General features: G+C 42.7%; 2 protein-coding genes across 2 annotated transcripts; one reads left to right on the forward strand and one right to left on the reverse strand.

Moving 5' to 3' along the window:
• Positions 1-82: 82 nt before the first annotated feature.
• SMIM27 (small integral membrane protein 27) lies at positions 83-794 on the reverse strand. The gene is made up of 2 exons (XM_040237215.1): positions 628-794; positions 83-304 (listed from the first exon to the last, which is right to left on the reverse strand). Exons 1-2 carry the CDS (start codon positions 670-672, stop codon positions 182-184), a joined length of 168 nt encoding a protein of 55 aa, XP_040093149.1. The 5' UTR covers positions 673-794; the 3' UTR covers positions 83-181.
• Positions 795-901: 107 nt separating this feature from the next.
• TOPORS (TOP1 binding arginine/serine rich protein, E3 ubiquitin ligase) lies at positions 902-11,356 on the forward strand. The gene is made up of 3 exons (XM_040237162.1): positions 902-1,016; positions 2,280-2,474; positions 7,818-11,356. Exons 1-3 carry the CDS (start codon positions 1,005-1,007, stop codon positions 10,728-10,730), a joined length of 3,120 nt encoding a protein of 1,039 aa, XP_040093096.1. The 5' UTR covers positions 902-1,004; the 3' UTR covers positions 10,731-11,356.
• Positions 11,357-22,483: the final 11,127 nt, after the last annotated feature.

Genomic DNA, 22,483 nt, shown 5'->3' on the forward strand with positions numbered 1-22,483 from the left:
TATATGAGAACCTGAAAGACAAACCTCTTGGTATATGAAAAATCGAGAATTAATAGTTACTATAACGGACGGTATACAAAAGTGAATTTGGAATCATTGTATTAAAGATTTTACTTTAAATCGAGACATGTATCAGACAGAGGTAAAGAACTGTTTATACATGAAATCAAATCCAGACGAATTACAAATTTTCGTTCATTCCGAAGATTTTGTCTGGGTATTCCTTGCTTAGTTGTCGTCGTGCAGCTACAGTTGATGCATAGATGACGTATCCCCAGGAGAGCAATACGACCGCGAGGAGCAACTAGGAAATGCGAGAGTAGGAGTGAAAACAACCTGTGAGCGGCACGTCCTCCCGGCCCCATCAGGTTGCCGCGCACGTTGCTAAGGCGGGGATTTTAGTGACAAACTCGAATAAATGTGTTTCCGGAAGCGAGTTCACCCAGTAGCCCTTACGTAAGAAGCGGAAGACCGTGTCCTCCAGGAAGAGGCGGAGTCGAGGTTAGGGAGTGAAAGGCTTAATTCTAGAATGGATTTTAGAGTTTCTGGGCGCTGAAGATATAGGGGACCTTCCACCCGCGGGCCTCGAACGTAGACCCCCGTGGAGGCCCACCGCCCAGGACCTACCGCGGAATAAATCCGGTCTAGGGTGCGGCGACTCACTGGCTTCATGGTAAGGCGGTGGCGGTGGTCCGCGGGCACGGGCGGAAGCCGCAGGCCCTACAGTAACCTCCGGGGCGGTGGCTGCCGGGCGGCGGCAGCCATCTTTCAGCCGGGCGCGAGCGCCCGCCCACTCGCCTCGCCGCGCGTTTCCCATCAGCCCGGCCGGCCTCTTCCGCCCGGAGCTGGGGGCGGGGGGCGGTGTCACGTGCCCGGGGGCCTAGCCCGCTTTTAGGGGAGGAAGTGAGAGAAACGAGAAAATAACGTTGGAAATGGGTTTGTTTTGCCGCTGTGAGGGAGAGGCTTGACTCGTCAACCGGTCTTTCAGGTGTAGAGCAGTATTAATGCGAGATAAGGTACCGTCATGTGCATTTAAAAGTTTATTTGGAAAAGTAATCCACGGTTTAAGTATTACGGCGACGTTTAGCACTGAAAGAATTAATGTTTCTAACCGGATAACCACGGTATAGGTAGTTCGTGTAGTCACCTTTTAGAGTACTATCTGCTTTTATATAACTGACGAGTCGTTGTGGAACTCCCTGTTACTGGAGTTTCTTAAAAGTTTTTGAGAACGTAATGGCTTGTTGATATCAGCTACTTTTAAGAAGAAATAACGTGGCATGAATTACCCGGCATAATGTAGCTGCCAATTAGCAAGTGCTCATCGAGCATTTGTATGCTTAGAACTGTAGCACGATCAAATATGAAGCCAAAGGATGGGGTTTGGCACGCGGGCCGTTTTACCAAGTTCAGCTCTAGAATGTTCGGGATGCTTATATTTGAAGCGAAGAATGGGACAACCGGGCTGCGTTAGGCACCAGACGTTTTGTTTCTGTAATCTCAGCTATCACCTAAACAGGGTTTTAATACATATTTCGGAGAGCAGGTAAGGAAAAGACGTTATCTGTTTCGGGAAGATTTCAGTTCCCACTGATTTTACGTCAGATGATAGTTCATCCTGACTGGACTTGATCTCTCAGAATTGATTTTTGGGATTCCATTGGAATCCTGGTGGTGGTTCTTAACTTTTCAGCCCAAGTCCATTCCCTTCCGGATAACTCGGTTCCTTTATCGAACACCAGAGAGAGTTTGAGTAACTTCACGCAGAATTCGGCAAGGTTTAAATGAGACCACAGCCCTTGTGGCTCAGCTAGTAAAGAATCCGCCTGCAATGCGGGAGACCTGGGTTCGATCCTTGGGTTGGGAAGATCCGCTGGAGAAGGGGGAGGCTGCCCACTCCAGTATTCTGGCCTGAGGAATTCCCTGGAGGTCTCGCAGAGTCGGACATAACTTTCAAATGAGACCAAGCTAGTTCTCGTGTCTTCCGGGTAGGTTAGAAGCGACCTTTAAGGTCCCCTGGTATTTATTCGAGTTGACGGTACGTTAGCGATTTCGTTCTCGGGGTCACGTCGCTCTCCTTCCGGGAGCGGAGGCAAGTGGGGGAAGGGCCGGGTTCAGGCCGAGCGCGCGAAGGCCCGCCTTCAGCGCGGGCGTCCTCTACCGCGCATGCGTCACGCGGGCGGGTGCTGTGTTTTGACGCGCTGGGGGCCGGCGAAGTGGGTTTTGGTTTCTGCCCCCGCCCCTTGTCTGCCATTGGTGATGAGCGCTTTACGTCACAGGGGTCGCAGCAACCGCCGGGGTCTCCGCTGTCTCGCGAGGAGGGTGAAGCGCCCCCGCCTACTCCCGCTCCGGAGGGCCGGCGGAGAAGTCGTAGAGTTCGCCTTCGTGGATCCTGCCGTCACCGACCCAGCCTTCTGGGCCGCCGGGAACTGGCCACGAGCGCCCCAGTCCGGCCTGCGCCGGCATCCTCTGAGGTGAGTGAGGTCGGGAACAATGGGGCGCGGGGGTCGGAAGGGGGCCGGGAGAGCAGGAGCTCCAGCCTGCAGCGAGGCCCAAGGGCGAGAGAGCTGCGGTCCGGGCCTGAGGCGCCGCGGTGAGCCGGCGGGCCAGGCTCCGGGCGAGCGGCTTCTGCGGCGCACCTGTGGATCCGTGCCGGTGGGCGGGGGAGGGCTGCTTTCCGAGAAGCGCTCCCGAAAGCGCGAGCCCAGCCGCGTACTGGAAGGAGCTTGGTCTCTGGGTGGGGGGTTGGTGGCGGGAACCCGACCCAAAGCACGAAACGTTCGAGTCTTGAGTCGTGGCATCGCTGCTGCCAGAGGTGTGACCTTGGATGGCCCCCTAATCTCTCTGAGCATGTCTGTAAAATGGGAGTAACAGTATTGGAGTTCGTTGTGATTATGTAATACACGGGGTGCCTACCTTAGATCCTGGCAGGTGGCAGTTCTCAACCAAAGGAAGCGACTGTCTCTGTAACTCTTGTGTTGTCTGTTAACACCCCGTGAGCCTGTGACTTCATCCGTCGACTCAGTGCATCTCTCTTCACGGGCTACTTTTGGTAGACTGGAAGGGGGCAGTACTGAGGGGAGGTAAATAGTGCTTTGCGAGGAAAAGTGAATAGAATTTTTGGTAGGTAATTTTGAAGTTAATTGAAGATAAATTCAGAGTTACCGAAGGTTTAAGTTAATAACGGTGAGAGTTGGGGGTTTTGTTTGCTTTTAGTCTCTGGCTTTGGAAGCTATACAGTCAGCCAAAGCAGTCATGCTTAGCTGGAATGAGTGGCTTTAGAGGGTAATGGTTCCCAAGCAGTTCCTTTTATTGTTGGAGCTGGAATTAAATTTCGTTGGGTCTGGTTAGTGTTTAAAGTTTTTAGGGTCTGGTTAGTTGATCGTTTAAATTTTGTTTGATTTCTTGGTATTGATGATTAGATTGCAGTGCGTGGAGGTACACGGTTTCTTTAAGGTCACAAGAGATAAGGACCCAGATTGTTTATAATACTTGGGACTGTTTAGTTGATCCACCTGTGAACCCTTTTTAGCCATTTTGCTTAGATACAATAAATACGATAATGATACTGATATGAGGATCATTCGCTTGTCATCCTGTTGGGCATTTATAATCAGTTATCGGTGATGAAAATTACAGAAATTAATTTTATCTTCACATAACATGGGATAACAGTATTAAGTTCTTACTCCCCACCAAGCACTATGCCAAGGGTTTATGTGGAATATATCTCTTCACACAACCACCTTTTCAGGTGGATACTGTTAACTCATTTTAGAATTGAGAAAAATGTAAGGTTTTGAGAAATTGACTTTCTGCAGATCACACCACTAATAAGTGTTTTGATTCTCAGCCCTGACTCTGCGTTAGAATTAACATCACTCCATGAAAACATCACTCTGTCAAATTTTTTAAATGTGAGGTGTTTTTAAATGTCCAGTCTATGGTCTAATTTAGATTTCCAGCCTCCTGACTGTTTTTATCAGCCTCCACCTGCCATCCCTCCCCCCAGTTCTAAAGATGATACATTTTATTTAGAATTCGGGAGGCAGTTAAGGGGAAGGGTTCAGAAGAACTGATTAATCTTCTCTTCATGGGGAAATTAATTTGAAGTCCTAATTCCTAGAGTATTAGGATAGAGAAACTTTTATTGTCATCAGGTCTGCCTTTGCTGCCTAACCCAGAATTCTTCCAGCAAAACTACAAATCTTTTTTTTTTTTTTTTTAATATATATTTGTTTGGCTGTGCTGGATCTTAGTTGCATGTGGGATATAGTTGGCTGGTTTGGTATTGAACTCAGGCCCCTTACTCATTGGGAGCACAGAGTCTTAGCCCCTGGACCACCAGAGAAGTCCCCCAAATCTTCAAATCTGTCCCCTTGCTATCTCTGTTTTATGCCTTAATTTGTATTTTTGAAACAGCTTTGTTGAGATATAATTTATATTTCATCTATAAAGTTCACTTCTTTAAAATTTATAATACAGTGGTTTTTAATGTTTTTATGGAGTATATTTCTTCAGTTATAATTGAACATTTTCATCATCCTGGAAAGAAACCTTGATAATCCCTACCCAGGCTTCCCCTACACACACCCAGCAATCACTACTCTGCTGCTGCTGCTGCTAAATCTCTTCAGTCATGTTTGACTCTGTGCAACTCCATAGATGGCAGCCCACCAAGGCTCCGCCATCCCTGGGATTCTCCAAGCAAGAACACTGGAGTGTGTTGCCATTTCCTTCTCCAATGTGTGAAAGTGAAATTGCCAGGTAGTGTCCGACTCTTAGCGACCCTATGGACTGCAGCCCACCAGGCTCCTCTGTCCATGGGATTTTCCAGGCAAGAGTACTGGAGTGGGGTGCCATTGCCTTCTCTGAATCACTAGTCTAATTTCTATCAATTTTCCTGTTCTGTACATTTCACATAAAATAGCATATAATGTGATATTTTGTGATTGATAATGAAAAGATTTGTCCATGTTGTAGATACATCAGTACTTTGTTCCTTTTTAGTGTCAAATATTTCATTGTATGGATATACCACATTGTATGGGTATACCACAGGTGGAGGCAGCCTCCACCTGCCAGCACCACCACTCTCCCTTCCACCCCCAGTTCTAAATATGATAAATGTTAGAATTCATCAGTTGATGAGCGTTTGACACTTTTTAGCTATTAAAACACTTTTTAGCTTCCCAAGTGGCACTAGTGGTAAAGAACCCACCTGCCAGTATTGGAGATTTAAGGGACATGGGTTCTTTCCCTGGGTCAGGAAGATCCCCTGGAGGAGGGCTTGGCAACCCACTCCAGTATTCTTGCTTGGAGAATCCCATGGATAGAGGAGCCTGGCAGGCTACAGTCCCTTGGGTCGCAGAGAGTCCAACAGAACTTAAGCAACTTAGCAACAATGGTTATTCATTTCAAAGTTTTTGTGTAGGCATGTGGTTTTGTTTCTTTTGGATAGATAGATGTGGAATTGCTGGGTCATGTGGTAATTCTACTTTATTTGAATTAGCACATATTTTTAGTATTTAGTGGTGATTTCGAAAGAGTAAATCCCTTATTGATGATTTACATTCATTGCCATTGTATGATGTTTCTCATGAATACCATTCTTTATAGCTAAAGAAACTCCTGTGTAGAAATAGGAAACAGAACTAAGGATTTTTTCTTTTTACCTACTATACATAATGTTACTCATCATTCTTTATACACTTGTGCTGTCAAATTGGTTAACAGGCTTATAAAACTAGGGAAAGGAGGACTAAAATTCCATCTTAAAAAATTTATAATTAGTGAAATTTTGTTTTATTTGAACTTGTAATTATCAAATAATTTTCTTTAATAAATTCATGCTGGGTTATAAATCTTTGTGTGACCTGGAAATGTTTAGTAAACACCAAAATTCTGTATTCCAGAAAAACAAATAAAGGTAATCTGTATTACCTAGAAATTCTCTAGTTGTTTTAAAAGTCTAGTGATTTCTTATAGAGAGGCAAACTAAAGTCCAGAGTTAATGTGGATTTCTCCAGTTGACAGAGTTAGTTTTTGGTGAAACCTGGTCATCAGTCCAGATCTGATGCCCTCTCCACTCTTTTCCCTAATGGCCACAGAGTCTCTTAACAGTTTTTATTTTTAAAAGATTTCCCCCCCGAGTCAGAGAATTTAAAAATATGAGAAGTAGGGGGAAATGCTGAGAAATTTATGTCATATTGTTTTCAGAGTTTAAATACATTTGCAAAAATGCAACTAGTATTAATATATTTATAATTCTCTTCTATTAAAGAACAGTGGTAATTTTTGCATTCCCACTGTAGAAGACAGAGGACTGGAGGTATTTGGACCCCCTTGAAGAAACTCGTTCAGCATTAATTGATTTCCTATTAAGATACAGCTCTGAGAAAGCTAAGATGCACTAGATGAGCAAGTTAATTTGAAGTCTGTGGTGAAATACTTATATTCTGCAATCACAGATTTTTGTTGTGGGTTTTGTTTTCTGTTAGAGCTAGATATGGCCAGTGAGTCTCTCGTTTAGAAAATTACAGTTTTATTATTTGACTAGATAGCAGTTGACTGGTCATGAGACTTCCTGTGATAGAGGAGGTGGAGAAAGATGGATAATAGGCCCAGGAAAACATAGAAGAAACTAACATTTAACATTTATAAAATGATTAGTATAGAAAGTAACTAAACAGGGAACAAGGCCCAGATGTAATGCAACTAGATTTCAGTTCTTGAAAATTCATTTAGTAAGTTATGGGCCAATGTAAACTGGTAAATTTCAAGAAAACAGAACGAATTTTTAAGATTCTAGTGATCCTAGTGAGAATAGATAAGGGGAGGAGGCTGAAAGCATGATTTCAAGGTACTTTGTGAGTGACTAGATTAAACAGAAAGGCGAAGAAAAGCTTCTTAGGGATACTGAAAGGAGTCAGTGATGAACTGAATATAGTAACAATAGTAACAGTAGTTAACATTTACTTGGTAGTTGCCGTAAGCCAGGGACTGGCCTTGAATGCTTTTACAGTTATTTCATTTAATAATCTTCACTAACAGGTCCTTTTTTGAGTTTGAAAGAATCATTCTCAGAACTGTTTCAAATAGGGGAACTTTATGGTATACAAATTTTCTCACTAAAGCTGTTTTTAAAGGTACATATATAATACCACAAACAAAACAAGTAGTCCATATTGTTTGAAGTGTATGTATGGAAGATATAAAACCATACATAGAAATAACTGAGAATTGTGATATTTTTGGTTTTTGTTTTCTGGAGAATGATGGGCTTGGGGGAGTGACACATAAAGGGAACGGTTTAAAAAATCTGGAATAACCATGAGAAAATGTTAGTTGCTAAATCTGAGTGGTGGATATTTGGCTGCTTGGTATATTTCCTTTTGCACGTTTTTGTATATATCAAATTTTCCTCAAATTATCTTTTAAAAAGGAATAATAGCATAGTATAGAATATTTGAGAGCTTACTATGTACCAGGCACTTCTTCTAAGACATTTTTCTTTTTTAAACATCTTCACAAATCCTGTGAGGTAGGTTCTAGTATTAGTGCTCATCAGATGAAATTGAAGCATAAGGATAATAACTAGTCTATAATCATACTGGTAGTGTGGAACCAGGATATGAACCAGGAAATCTGACTTTAGAGCTTGTGCTTTAAGTACTGTATTATTATGCTACGCTGTCTCTTTATGTTACAGACATGTACTGCTTTTCACTGAAGTTTGTTTCAGTCATTTGCATTTTTTTCAGATTTAGTCATTTCACTTTTATCAGGTTACTGATGTATTTTTTTCCCTTTTACAGATAATGGCATCAGCTGCTAAGGAATTTAAAATGGACAACTTTTCACCTAAAGCTGGCACTAGCAAATTGCAACAGACAGTACCAGCTGATGCATCTCCCGATTCTAAGTGTCCTATATGCTTGGATAGATTTGATAATGTGTCTTACTTAGATCGCTGTTTACATAAGTTCTGTTTTCGCTGTGTTCAGGAGTGGTCAAAAAACAAAGCTGAATGCCCACTGTGTAAGCAGCCCTTTGATTCTATTTTTCATTCTGTGAGGGCAGAAGATGACTTCAAGGAATATGTCCTAAGACCTTCGTACAATGGCTCTTTTGCTACTCCTGATGTCCGACGATTCCGCTATCGCACAACTATGACAAGGGAACGAAGTGCTTCTGTTTATTCACCTAGTAGTACTGTGAATAGAAGAACAACAACTCCACCAGACAGTGGAGTATTATTTGAAGGGTTAAGCATTTCAGCAAGACCTAGAGATGGTGAAATTCCTCCATTTATGAGACAGATTTCAATAAGGCCAACTACTACAGATGAGAGATCTTTGCGGAAAATTCAAGAACAGGATATCATTAATTTTAGGCGAACACTCTATCGTGCTGGTGCTCGAGTTAGAAATATTGAGGATGGTGGTCGCTACAGGGACATTTCAGCTGAATTTTTCCGTAGAAATCCAGCCTGCCTTCACAGATTAGTCCCCTGGTTAAAACGTGAACTGACAGTTCTCTTTGGAGCTCATGGATCTTTAGTGAATATCGTCCAGCACATCATCATGAGTAATGTTACTCGCTATGACTTGGAGAGTCAGGCATTTGTGTCTGATTTGAGGCCATTTTTGCTTAATCGGACTGAGCATTTTATACATGAATTTATCAGTTTTGCTCGTTCTCCATTTAACATGGCAGCCTTCGATCAGCATGCTAATTATGATTGCCCTGCTCCTTCATATGAAGAAGGTAGCCATTCTGATTCTTCAGTCATAACAATATCTCCAGATGAAGCTGAGACCCAAGAGCTGGATGTTAATGTAGCCACTGTTAGTCAAGCACCATGGGATGATGAAACTCCAGGACCTTCTTACTCAAGCTCAGAACAGGTGCATGCTGCCATGTCTTCCCTTTTAAATACTTCTGACAGTTCAGATGAAGAACTTGTAACAACAAGAGCTACATCTCAGATACAAGGAGTACAGACTAATGAGGACCTAAATAATGACAGTGATTCTTCTTCAGATAACTGTGTCATTGTTGGATTTGTTAAACCACTAGCTGAGAGGACCCCAGAACTTGTTGAACTGTCCTCTGATTCTGAGGTGGAGTTAGGTTCTTACGAGAAAATGGAGACCATGAAGACACAAGAACAAGAGCAGTCTTACAGCTCTGGTGATAGTGATGTTAGCAGATGTTCGTCTCCACACTCTGTCGTTGGAAAGGATGAGCAAATAAGTAAAGGTCGTTGTGATTCTGGTACAAAAGTCAACTCAAAGAAGGAAGAGAAACGATCTATATCATTGTCCTCTCTCAGAGACCTGAGCTCATCCCTCAGAGGAGACAGAGTTTATTCCCCATATACCCGCAGACACAGAAAGAGGGGAAGATCAAGAAGTTCAGATTCACATTCCCAGAGTAGGAGTGGGCATGATCAGAAGAATCGTAGAAAGCATCATGGGAAGAAAAGAATGAAAGGCAAGCGATCTAGAAGCAGGGAGAGTAGTAGACCTAGAGGTAGAAGAGACAAAAAGAGATCAAGAACCAGAGATAGCAGTTGGTCAAGAAGAAGCCAAACTCTGTCTCTAAGTAGTGAAAGCTCTAGCAGATCAAGGTCTCGTAGCAGTGATCGTGGTAAAAGAAGATCACGGAGCAGAAATCGAGATCGTTACTATTTGAGAAATAATTATGGCAGCAGATATAAGTGGGAGTATACTTACTATAGTAGGAATAAAGACAGGGATGGCTACGAGTCATCTTACAGGAGGAGGACTCTGTCCAGAGCTCACTATTCCAGACAATCGTCAAGTCCAGAACTTAGAATTCAGTCCTTTTCTGAAAGAACAAATGCTCGGAAGAAAAATAATCACAGTGAAAGGAAATATTACTACTATGAAAGGCATAGATCGAGGAGCCTATCTAGTAGTAGATCAAAGACTGCATCTACAGGGCCTGACCGGGTGAGAAATGAAAAGCCTGGTGGGAAACGAAAATACAAAACACGGCATTTGGAGGGGACTAGTGATGTTGCTCAACCATCTCATGAATTTGCTTCAAAAGTAAAGGAAGGTCATTATTCAAAATCTTCATCAAAATTGGATGGAGGCTACAAAAATGAGAGTGATAGCTTTTCAGATAGCCGGTCATCAGACAGAGAGACAAAGCACAAGAGGAGAAAAAGGAGGACCCGCAGCCTGAGTGTAGAGATAGTTTATGAAGGGAAAGCTACCGATACAACGAGACACCATAAAAAGAAAAAGAAGAAACATAAGAGGAAGCATAAGAAACACCATGGTGAAAATGCTTCACATTCCCCAGTTGTGATTACCATTGACAGTGACAGTGATAAAGACTGTGAAGTAAAGGAGGATATAGAATGTGACTCTAGTGGTCCTCAAGGCCCTCTCCAAAGTGAAGTTTTGGCTCCGTTTGAATCTAAAGATGTAGTTACAATAGAAGATGAATTTGGTGTCCTGAGCAAGGAGTGTGATATTACCATACTTAATAACAACTTGAATAATGCCAATAAAACTGTGGATAATATATCATCCCAGGCAGCTTCAATTGAACAAACTCTTGATGTAAGAGAAGAGAGCACCTTGGCCTCTGATTTGGAGAACCAACCCAGTAATGTCTCTTTTCAGACTGAGCCATTAAGGACATCATCGTTAATGTCAGTGTCTCTTGGTAGAGACCATGATGTGTCTTAAAACTGCCAAAGCATCTCTTTGAGAATTCTGATGGTATAAAAAGAGAAGAAAAAAGAACAGTGTCATCTACTGCAGTCTGTTTAGAGATGACACTTGGTGAAAACTCTTCCCTCTTAAAAATATTTTGTGATTTTTTTTTTTTTGGTGTTAAAAAAAATTTGTAAAAATCATTATTTGTTCAAAAAGTATGTATGTTCCACCCTCAGAGATATGCACTTTTAAGTGAAGAAAGTGATATTGCTAGCAATTTATTTAAAACTTGGGATCCTTTTTAAATAAAAAATAAAAATTTTAGAAGTTATTTCGTAAAGCCATATGGTATCGCCATATTTTTAAAGTAGCCAATGAGTATTTTTGAATTTCTTTTTGAGAGTTATTCTGGAAATGTGTTATAAGCTAGAAGAATCCCTTTGGACAGTCTTTATTTTTCTTCTTAAAAATTTGTATGATTCAAAACCGTTTCTTCAGGTTAAATTGAGGCATTTTAATCTGCACAGCTTATCTTGACATCTGCCAAAAGAAAAATTTAAATATTTCCTTTATATACTTGTTTATCTGGACTGCCAGTAAAGCAAATGTGTATTCAACAAAAGAAAAAAATAAAACAGTAACACTTTAAAACAATCTATAAATTTTTTTTTATGCAGTATTTTTTAAAATCATCTTAGTGGAGCTAAAATCTTGTAAATAGTTAAGGCTATCCTTGTGTTATAAATACTGAATTTCACAGTTTTAATGTGAACTGCATTTAACCTCAAACAGTTTTAATGATTATTTTAGTTCTTTGATTATGAAGAGTATCTTTCTTGTTTTCTGTCTTCAGCAAAATGCAGTTACAACTTACTAAAAACAAAACCCTCGCCTGATTTCTTTTACTTAAATAGTTCTTTTACACAAAAGAGGGCTGTGTTTGTGTTCTTCTGTTTCAGAGGTGATAAAAACTGCTCGATATTGGTAGCCTGATTGATGTACTTTGGGCACCTCATGCGAAGAGTTGACTCATTGGAAAAGACTTTGATGCTGGGAGGGATTGGGGGCAGGAGAAGAAGGGGACGACCGAGGATGAGATGGCTGGATGGCATCACTGACTCGATGGACGCGAGTCTTAGTGAACTCCGGGAGTTGGTGATGGACAGGGAGGCCTGGCATGCTGCGATTCATGGGGTCGCAAAGAGTCGGACACGACTGAGTGAGTGAACTGAACTGAACTGATGTAGGATTGATTGCCAGTGAACAGTGGAACTTGGATTAGGTCTAAATTTAGGTGTCACTTTGCCTGGCTGCGATGTTCGTTCATTGTTCAACAGAAATTAGAATGCCTGCTGTGTGGCAGGTTCTGTTTTAGGTTTTTAGAGATTCGGTGACAGAACAAAGCAGGTATGTTCCCTGTCCTCATGGGATATTTATGTATATGTATTTATAAACATTACAGACTGTAAGTTATCTTGAGAGAACGTATAATTTCCTATAAGAGCATCCAGTGGGGGCCTAATCTTAGGTGGAAGTGATGGTTGAGAAAAGTAGCTATTAAGTAGGAGCAGAGTTGTTAGTAAAGGAGATGTACAGAAATCCAGGGGTGAAAAGGAGTCTGGTATATTCCGGGAACTAAAGGCAGGTTTTGTTAAGGGACAAGAGTATGGGACCAAGCTTTGTAGGCTGTGCTTAGCCTACGGGCAGTAGGAAACTGGTTTAAAGTGATGAAAATCTAAAGTTGATATTGACAGTTTTGGTAAGCTCAGACATTGAGAGGTTGTGGGATGATTATAGTTAATCAAGAAATATACTTTGAAATTATGAAATGACTAATTTTTCTTAAGTATGTAAGAGTGCTTAAAAATGTAAGAGTGCTGTTTTATTGCACATTCTGCTTTTGCATAGTATTGTAATGAAAAAGCTCAAAGCACTAGTGGAAAGCCATCTTCATACATGGCACCATTATATCATTCTGTTCCGGCCCCAAATTTCCAAGTCTGATTCTTTTTTCTCCTTCAGCCTTCTCATCCAATCAGTAAATCCTGGTTACTAGATATTTTTCTAATGTGTCTGTACCATCATCCAGTCTAGAGATCCCAGATCTCTTCGCTTGTGCTACCATAATGGGTCTGCCTCCATCCATAGCTTTCAAAAGACGTTTACAAACATTTTTTATCATTTCATTCTACTTAAAATCCTTCAGTAGCTTCCTGTTATTCTTAGGATATTTATTAAAAGGAAACGAAAGTCCAAAATAATATGAATTACAAACATCTGAGTCATTAGAGACTCTAGTCCATCTTCAGCTTTTCTCTCACTTCATTTGTGCCTTGGCCTCACTGACATGCTTTGGGTCTGTGTGTGTGCTGCTCCCCACTAATTCACAGCCTTCATGCATAGCATTTTTCTTCTATTGGAAACTAAACTCTGTAGCTAAACTAGGTTAGTGTTAGTGTGCCCTTCCACTCCATTCCTGTCAATCATTTGCTCTTTAACAGCCCTGGATTCCTTTAGAGCATGCATCACTGGTTGCAGTTGGTTACCAATGTCCTCTTTCTCACCACTTCCGTTGTGGCTCAGCTCGTAAAGAATCCGCCTGCAGTGCAGGAGACCTGGGTTTGATACCTGGGTTGGGAAAATCCCTGGAGAAGGGAAAGGCTCCCCATTCCAGTATCCTGGCTTGGAGAATTCCACGGACTGTATACCATGGGGTTGCCGAGAGGCAGACACAACTGACTGACTTTGACTTTGTTTTCTCTCTCACCATTCTCAAAGTTCTTTGGCAACTGTGTGTCTACTGTATCCCTTCTCTTTCACATAGGATATGCTTAAAACCCTTAACTGGGTGGAGGTATAGGTGCTGGAGATTCTAAAAATTGCCTGAGACCTGCTTTCATGAAGCTACATAATAAGCTTTGAACCAAACATTACATTCACTTAGCTTATTCATCCAAATCTATTGTCAACGAGTCATTTTCTGTTACCTCAGGATTTTAGTTTTTGTGACTTATTTGTGTAAAGGAAATGCAAGCACTTGTGCTTGTACTGATCCTCTGATAAATAGGAAAACTTACTGCTTCTTAGTCTAAATAGTTAAATTCAGCCTTAGCTCTCGGGGGAAGGTAATCCAAGGGCTTTCCTAACGTATCTAGTCTAATAATGGGTGGTGTGTACAAAAGGGCGAGGGTTTATGCAAGGCCATTTGATGGCCTCTGCTTATTGGAAATTATTCTTCCATCATGGAGAATAATTTCAGTCCCTCTAGCATAGGCTGCAGACAGTTGAGCTAGCCAGAAGTGTGTCTGTGAACTTTGAAAGTTTTTTCAGAAGGTGCTTTTGGGTGCTGAAAACCACCACCCATTGTCCCTACCAGTGATGTCAGGGGATGAGAAATGGGAAGGGGTTCTTCACAGAAAACATTTCATCAGTATTCAGAGCATGGATCCATTTCTAACATTAAGCTCAACAGACCTTTGTACTAACGAAATGGTGGCATTAATTACTATGATAATGTAGAGACCAGAACTTGTATAGGTCTGTCTGGTGATTGGTGCCTTTAGGAGAACCCACTTGGGCATCTGCATCATAATCATTATGTAACCTACCCTCAAATGGTCCAGAAAAAATACATAGTTGGAGAGGAATAATGATAAATTGTGACAAAATTTAACAATTGGTGAACAAGGGTAAAATACAGGAATTCTCTGTACTTTTTTTTTTAGTAATTTTTATGTAAGGATGAAGTAATTTCAAAACGAAAGTGCCTCCAGGCCTTCAGGGTTGCCTGCATATGAGAATATTAGTTACCAGCCTTGAATATTTTCCAAAAGGGGGCAAAAATGACAAAGGAAATGTGACTATTAAAGCCACTTTCTCTTCAGGAAAGTAGAAGTCACTAGACAGTTTATAAGGCTAGACCTGTTGAAGATGAGGGTCTTGTCTGAGATACACAGTTAACTACTCTTGGTTCCATGCTCAGAAGCAAGCTTGTGAGGGTATAAAACCAAAGGAGAGTTTGCTTAATTTTTAAAATTTTGAATGGGAGGGAGACAAGATTTTGGGGAAGGAGCTCCTAGAAGGAAATGGCAACCCACTCCAGTATTCTTGCCTGGAAAATTCCATGGACAGAGGAGCCTGGCAGGTTACAGTCCGTGGGGTCGCAAAGAGTCAAGACACAAGTAGGCACGTGCACACATACTTCTAGAAAGGGAAAAGTTGAGAATGAAGGGGAGGGACAACTGGCGAAGCAAAATGGAGAGGGGTGGTTGCAGAACGCAGGTGCGTGAACGAGTAGCAGCAGCAGCAGGAGGTAAAAATGCACAGAGACATTGGTGGGTAGACGGCTGTGCTGAAGTGGTTCAGTGTCTAAAGCCTCTCCTCCATGAAGCAGGAAGCGGTGCCATCTGAGAAAGATAGATGGTCAATAGGATGGGGCTTGAGGAGAGGAGTGGAAAAATGCTTCTTACAGGGTGTGAAGGGGTTAGCCACGAATTGCTGGTGAATGTTGAGGCCTCAGGGTGGTAATGGAATGTTTATGGGGCCCTGAAACTTGTGATTTTGCTCTGGTAGCATTCAACAGTATGAAAATAGAAGCAGAAATTAAAGTTGGACATGGAGTATGCATTCCGTATTTACATAGCAAATGAACAAATGGATGGATTTATCTATGGTTAAGGTATTGCTGAATGTAAGTAGCAAAAGAAAGGGTGGGCTCGGGAGCTGAGTGAGATAAATGTAGTTAAATCGGTGTATTCTGGCATCTGGGCTGAGTAGGGAAGGAAGTGGAGCTATGAGATGACCATTAGGGAACAGTGATTGTCAAGGGGTTCGTTTCCAGTGAGGTTCAAGTATGTATATGTGGGGGTACGCCTTTTTCAGAAGACTGAAAAATGTTTTGGAGAAGGCCTAATTCTAGCCTTGATTGAAAGTAACCAACATGACTGGAGGTGAAGGTGATTGGATTTGAGGACAGTGATCTGTGAGGCTAAGTATTGTCTACATGGAAGAACACTCTGGGTGATGCCGGGACATAACAGGATGGAGAAGAAAATGATAGTTGTGTCACAGGTATCACATCTTGTCTTTTAAACTACACTCATTTCTGCTGCAGCAGCTGATTCATGCACCAAAGGTAACCAAAGCTTGGGAGATGATTGCTAAGTCACTTCAGTTGTGTCCAACTGTGCGACCCCATAGACGGCAGCCCACCAGGCTCCCCCGTCCCTGGGATTCTCCAGGCAAGAACACGAGTGGGTTGCCATTTCCTTCTCCAATGCATGAAAATGAAAAGTGAAAGTGATTAATTTCCTCATTTTGAATTTTCAGTCAATAACTGAATCTTCTAGGTGTTGGGAAACAGTAAGTGGTATATGGCTGTTTTAAAAAGTAATGTTCAGTGTTAAAACGGAACAGAAATTAGTAAATTTTTTCCTACTTGGGGGATGAGAAGTACCATTGGATCTGTACCTGAGAAAAGCAGGAGGTAAGAGAGAGAGAGAGTTCAACTTAGACCAAGGTCTGAGTCCAGATTCACCCCAGTAGAAACTGTGGCTGTGATGTTTGCTAGAACGCTAGGTGGTATGCTTTCATATGGACGTGGGACAAAATTAAAGCCTCCAGTATTTGCCTGGAGTAGGCTGGCTTCTGTTTCCCTGCAAGGTTGTCTGTACTTCAAATAGGTAACAGTTCTCTCCTAGGCAGGAGGCTATGTCTCCGCTTTCCTATTTGCAAAATTCGTTTCTTCATCAGATGCTGTATACTTGTCGTCCAAGATTATGCTAACTGCTAGGGTAATAAGGATGAAAAAGACAGTACTGACAAGAATTTCGGGCTTCCGTGGTGGCTCAGACAGTAAAGAATCCACCTGCAATGTGGGAGACCTGGGTTCAGTCTCTGGGTTGGGAAGACAAAAATTTTAAAGAAGGTGGGACTGGAACAATCAGGTTGTTAAAAAAAACAACTAGATAGAATGAAGAAGGTTTAGAGTAGGGAAAGTCCCAGCAAAAAACCATCTGAGGACTCCCCTGGTGGTCAAGTGGTTGGAACTCCATGCTTCCAATGCAAGGAGTGTGGTTCGATCTTTGGTCAGGGAACTAAGATCCCTCATGCCTCTGATTTGGAGAACCAGCCCAGTAATGTCTTCTTTTCAAAGAAGCCATCAAGGCTGCTGCCATCTCCATGGACATCACTAATGTCAGTGTCTCTTGGTGTGGCCAAAAAAATGTTTGAGAAGCTCTTTGCAGCAGTTCAGTCAAAAGGACCTATGGGATAGTAGTGACCCAGAGGAGAGGCTGGAGTCAATAGATTTCTGAGGTAGAACAGACAAGACGTGGGCAGCACTTTGATGAGGCTGGGCTGTGAGGGATAGGGAAGAGTGGTAGGACCATTTTTTTTTTTCACGTGAAGAGAATGCTGCCAATATTCAAGGTAAGAAATACAGGAATTAGCGATAGTTGGAGAAAAATGAGTTCAGTTTGAGATGTTTGAGTTGCCTAGAGCTATGCTATCCAATAAAGTCACCACTGGCTACATGTGGGTGTTGACCACTTGAAATGTGGTTAGTAAAACTGAGGGACTTTTGGATTTCCCTGGTGGTTGTCCAGTGCAGGGAGGGGACATAGATTCGATCCCTGGTCCAGAAAGATTTCACATGCCACGGGGCAACTAACCCTGTGTGCCACAACTCCTGAGCATGCATGCTGCAGCTATTGAAACCCGGGCACCTAAAGCCCATGTTTGGCACTCTGCAACAAGAGAAGCCACCGCCGTGGGAAGCCTGGGCACCACAGCTAGAGAGTGGGCCCGTGCTCTCTGCAGCTAGAGAAGGCCCGCCTGAGGACCCTGGAGCAGCAACAAAGACCCAGAGCAGCCACAAATAAAGTCAAAAAACTAGAGGACTTTTGAATTTCACTTTAATGGTCACACAAGGCTTGTGGCTGTCATGTTGGCCAGTACAAGTAGAAAGCATGTCCACAAAAATTCTTTGCACAACATGGAATAGAGGCTACCTATGCAGATGAAGATTTCCAGTGGGTAGCTGGAAGTAGGAGTGTATATCTTGGAAGAACAATTGGGGCTAGAGACAGGATTGAAGAGTCACTGGTAATTAGTAATGAGGCTGTGGGGATGGATGAGACCTCCCAGAGAGGGGAGGCAGAGCAAGAAGGGAAGAAGACATCAGTGAGAAATCTAGAGCATACAACCTAAAGTTCAGTCGCTCAGTCATGTTTGACTCTTGGCGACCCCATGGACTGCAGCACACCAGGCCTCCCTGTCCACCAACTCCCTGAGTTTACGCAAACATGTCCATTGAGTCAGTGATGCCATCCAAGCATCTCATCCTCTGTCGTCCCCTTCTCCTCCCGCCTTCAATCTTTCCCAGCATCAGGGTCTTTTCAAATGAGTCAGTTCTTTGCATCATGCGGCCAAAGTATTGGAGAATACAACCTAAAGGAGGCTGATAAAAGGAGATGCTTTCCAAAGAGACTAAGAAGTGTTTCCTCTAGTTTCATATACTTTCTTTTTTTCCAATTTTATCTGGTATCTCTTGTGCCAAATACATGGTGTCCTACACACAGTACAACACAAGAAGTGTCTTTTATTTTCAAGTTCTTGAGAGTACCTCACTGTACCTTCATGTGATCATGATATCAGGAACTACTGCTCTGGGTAGATCAGGTTAGACTGCCTCTGAGGATATCTAATATGACTTAGACAGAATTCAGGAATAGGAGTGACCAGCTTTGGACCTTACTAAGTCACCCTTCCTTGCTACACTTTCCTTCATATCCAGCTATGATTTTCTGGATTATACTTAAATCAGTTTGTTGCAATACCCTCCAACTTTCTGTCCCCATTCACATCATTTAGGGGTTGGCAGTCGTTTCCTGTAAAGGATCAAATAGTAAATATTTTCAGCTTTAGGAGCCATACGTAGTCTCTGTTGTATAGTCTTTAATAGTATGATCTATACTTTTTCCTATAGTGCTTTAAAAATGTTATAGCATTTTTTAGCTTGCAGCCTTAAAAACCAAGCCACATGCTAGATTTGTCCTGCAAGTAATAGTTTATTAACCTGTTACCTAGCAAGACCTCAATCTGGGTGAACCCATCTCTAGACTTGTCCCTACATACATCCTGCTAAGTGTTCCTGAAGGAAATCAGTAACTCTATAGATTGTTAACATAAAAACAGTCACCAGCCCAAACTTCGTATGATACACATTCAGTTCAGTTCAGTTGTTCAGTCGTGTCCAGCTCTTTGTGACTCCATGGACTACAGCATGCCAGGCTTCCCTGTCCATCACCAACTCCCGGAGCTTGCTGAAACATTTCCATTGAGTTGGTGATGCCATCCAACCATCTCATCCTCTGTCGTCTCCTCCTCCTTCCACCTTCAATCTTTCCTAGCATCAGGGTCTTTTTCCAGTGAGTCAGTTCTTTGCATCAGGTGGCCAAAGTATTGGAGCTTCAGCTTCAGCATCAGTCCTTCCAATGAATATTCAGGACTGATTCCCTTTAGGATTGACTGGTTTGATCTTGCAGTCCAAGGGACTCTCAAGAGCCTTCTCCAGCATCACAGTTTGAAAGCATCAATTCTTTGGTGCTCAGCTTTCTTTAGAGTCCAACTCTCACATCCATACATGACTACTGGAAAAACCATAGCTTTGACTAGACGGACCTTCGTTGTCAAAGTAGTGTCTCTGATTTTTAATATGCTGTTTAGGTTGGCCATAACTTTTCTTCCAAGGAGCAAGCATCTTTTAATTTCCTGGCTGCAGTCACCACCTGCAGTGATTTTGGAGCCCAAGAAAAGAAAGTCTGTCACTGTTTCCATTCTGTCCCCATCTATTTGCCCTGAAGTGATGGGACCAGATGCCATGATCTTAGTTTTCTGAATGTTGAGTTTTCACTCTCCTCTTACACTTTCCCTAAGAGGCTCTTTAGTTCCTCTTTGTTTTCTACCATAAGGGTGGTGTCATCTGCATATGTGAGCTTATTGATACTTCTCCTGGCAATCTTGATTTAAGCAGGGTGACGATATACACCCTTGACTTACTCCTTTCCCAGTTTGGAACCAGTCCATTCCTTGGCCGGTTCTAACTGTTGCTTCTTGACCTGCATACAGACTTCTCAAGAGGCAGGTCAGGTGGTTTGGTATTCCCATCTCTTGAAGAATTTTCCACAGTTTGTTGTTATCCACACAGTCAAAGGCTTTAGTGTAGTCAATGAAGCAGATGTTTTTTTGGAACTCTCTTACTTTTTCAATGATCCAACAGGTGGCAGTTTGATCTTGGTTCCTCTGCCTTTTCTAAAACCAGCTTGAACATCTGAAAGTTCTTGGTTCACATATTGTTAGTGCCTAGCTTGGAGAATTTGAAAGCCTAGCTTGCCTCCCAAAGAACGGCAATGTCAAAGAAGGTTCAAACTACCACACAGTAGCACTCATCTCACACACTAGCAAAGTAGTGCTCAAAATTCTCCAAGCCAGGCTTCAACAGTACATGAACCAAGAACTTGCAGATGATAAACATTAGTGGACAAGTTTATTACTCTTCCTCATTGATACAATGGATATATCCCACCTTTTCCTCTTCAGACCTTCCATTTCTCTCCCACACACTCCATATTGACTGGGCAGGCTGGTGAGTGCTAAGCTCAGGCAAACAAAAACAAAAAAAACCCTCTAGCATATTATTATCAAAATGTATCAAAAATGATAACCTCTAGCACATTATTAGAGACACTGCCTGCCTACTTGGTCTTGACTGGCTTTCTCACGTGTCCAGTTAACTGGTGGGTCTGTTGACCTAGGCTGGCCTCAGCTAGGATTACAGGGTACTTTCCATGTGGTCATTTATCTTGTAGCACATTAGCCTGAGCTTGTTCATATCATGGTCACAGGGCTCCAAGAGAGAGAGCAGAAGCTTGAAACCTGACTCAGTATTGATTGACACCCTGTCATTTCCTCATTCAAAGTCGTAATTCCACGCAGACTCGGGAGGGAAAAGTGACTCTACTGTTGATGAGGGGAACTGCAGTTACCTGCTGCTGCTGCTGCTAAGTCGCTTCAGTCGTGTCCGACTCCGTGCGACCCCATAGACGGCAGCCCACCAGGCTCTGCCGTCCCTGGGATTCTCCAGGCAAGAACACTGGAGCGGGCAGTTACTTGATAACAGGTTGTAAATACTGAGAAAAGTGACTTGTAATCTTTGCTATCAACCTGTGATAGCACTCATCTTTGCACTTAACGAAGTTCTCTTTCTCTCAGCCTCTGTTCTCAGACTTTCACATGCATCAGAATCACTGGGAGAGTTTGTTAAACCATAAGCTGGCTTTGCTCCACCCACACAGTTTCTGATTCAGAAGGTCTGGGATGCCAAGAAATGTGTTTTTCTCACGAGTCTCCAGGTGGTTGCACTGCTACCGGCCTGCACACTAGTTTGAGAACCACTAGTTGAGGCTCATCCCTCCCTGTGTGCTCTGGGTTTCACTTCTGTTCACTTCAATAACAACTTTGATTTTGCAGTTCTCCTCCTTTTCCCTTATGTCTGACTTTGTACCCAGACTGAGGTCTGTGGCCCACCAGCATCAGCATCACCCGGGAGCCTGTTAGGAATGCAGTCTCAGGTACACTGGATGAGAATCTGTACTTTTATCAGGATGATTCGTGCGCACACTGATGTTTGAGAAGCACCACCTGTGGGCTGTCCTCGTCAGCAAGCAAGCGAGCCTGTTCTTGATTTCCTCCTCCAAGCTCGCCTCTCTTCCAGCGTCCATGTTAGCAGATGGCACACCCACTCATGCAGCTGCTCAGGGGAAACCAACGGGCGTTCTCCTTGACTCCTGTCTCACGTATCCTTCCTCCAGTCCATCAGCAAATTGTCATGGGTGTTTTAAGGTTACACATCCAGCAACTTCAGCACTGCCACTGCTTTGACCCTAGTTCAAGAGTCCACTCTCTCTCACTGGGACCAGTGCTGTAGCTTCTTACCAGGTCGCTGTTCCCACCTTCCCCCTTGCAGTTTGTTTTCTGTTCTCCCGCTCAAAATCCTGCATTAGTTACCTAGAGTGCTATGCTTAGGATCAAAATCGTCCCTGTCTTCTCTCAGGCCGTATTTGACTGCCTTGGCCACCTCTCTTTCCCCAGTCCATCCTACTCCCACAGCCCTGCTAACCTTTATTTTTTTTCCCTGTAGACTCAGTTTACTGCCGCCTTCCAGACTTTGTAGTTTCTCTTCCTTTTGAGTAGAATGCTCTTCACCCAGTTGGCATGTTCTCACTTGATATGAATCTTCCCTGATCAATTTGTATAGCATAAGCAGCCCCCACTTACTCTTTATTCCCTTATCGTGCTTTATTCTCCTCACTGCTCTTACCTGACATCTAGTTTCTTGTCCGCCTCTCACACTAGAATGTCATAAAGTCTAAACGTACCTTCTCCATTTTAGTCACGGTGCAACCATTTTCAGTCATTCAGACCAGATACCTGAACTGTAGGCTTCTTTCCCTCTTCTTTTCTGCAGCTATTGACGCAATCCTGTCTCTAAAATATATCTCTTCTTCTACTCTCCCCTGCCACTGTCCTTATCTAAGCCTTCATATATCTTACATGAGTCACCTCCCAACTGCACTACTAGTTCTGCATAGGAACCAGAGAGTTCTTTTAAGAATGTTATCAGATTATGTTGTTTTGCTTAAAACCTTGCGGTGTGTTACCACTGCCCTTCATTCCTTGCATTACAAGGCCCTGCTCGCCCCTTCAGCAGCACTGCCTACTAT

Source organism: Oryx dammah, unplaced genomic scaffold (genome assembly GCF_014754425.2).
Source record: "Oryx dammah isolate SB20612 unplaced genomic scaffold, SCBI_Odam_1.1 HiC_scaffold_1, whole genome shotgun sequence".
NCBI classification, from domain to species: domain Eukaryota; kingdom Metazoa; phylum Chordata; class Mammalia; order Artiodactyla; family Bovidae; genus Oryx; species Oryx dammah.

Excerpts from the sequence above, each read along its gene's own strand:
- SMIM27 (XM_040237215.1), bottom strand. The coding sequence starts at position 672 with ATGAAGCCAGTGAGTCGCCGCACCCTAGACCGGATTTATTCCGCG. Across the intron at positions 305-627 it reads TAGACCGGATTTATTCCGCG|TTGCTCCTCGCGGTCGTATT; the intron begins GTAGGTCCTGGG and ends CGCATTTCCTAG.
- TOPORS (XM_040237162.1), top strand. Across the intron at positions 2,475-7,817 it reads CTGCGCCGGCATCCTCTGAG|ATAATGGCATCAGCTGCTAA; the intron begins GTGAGTGAGGTC and ends TCCCTTTTACAG.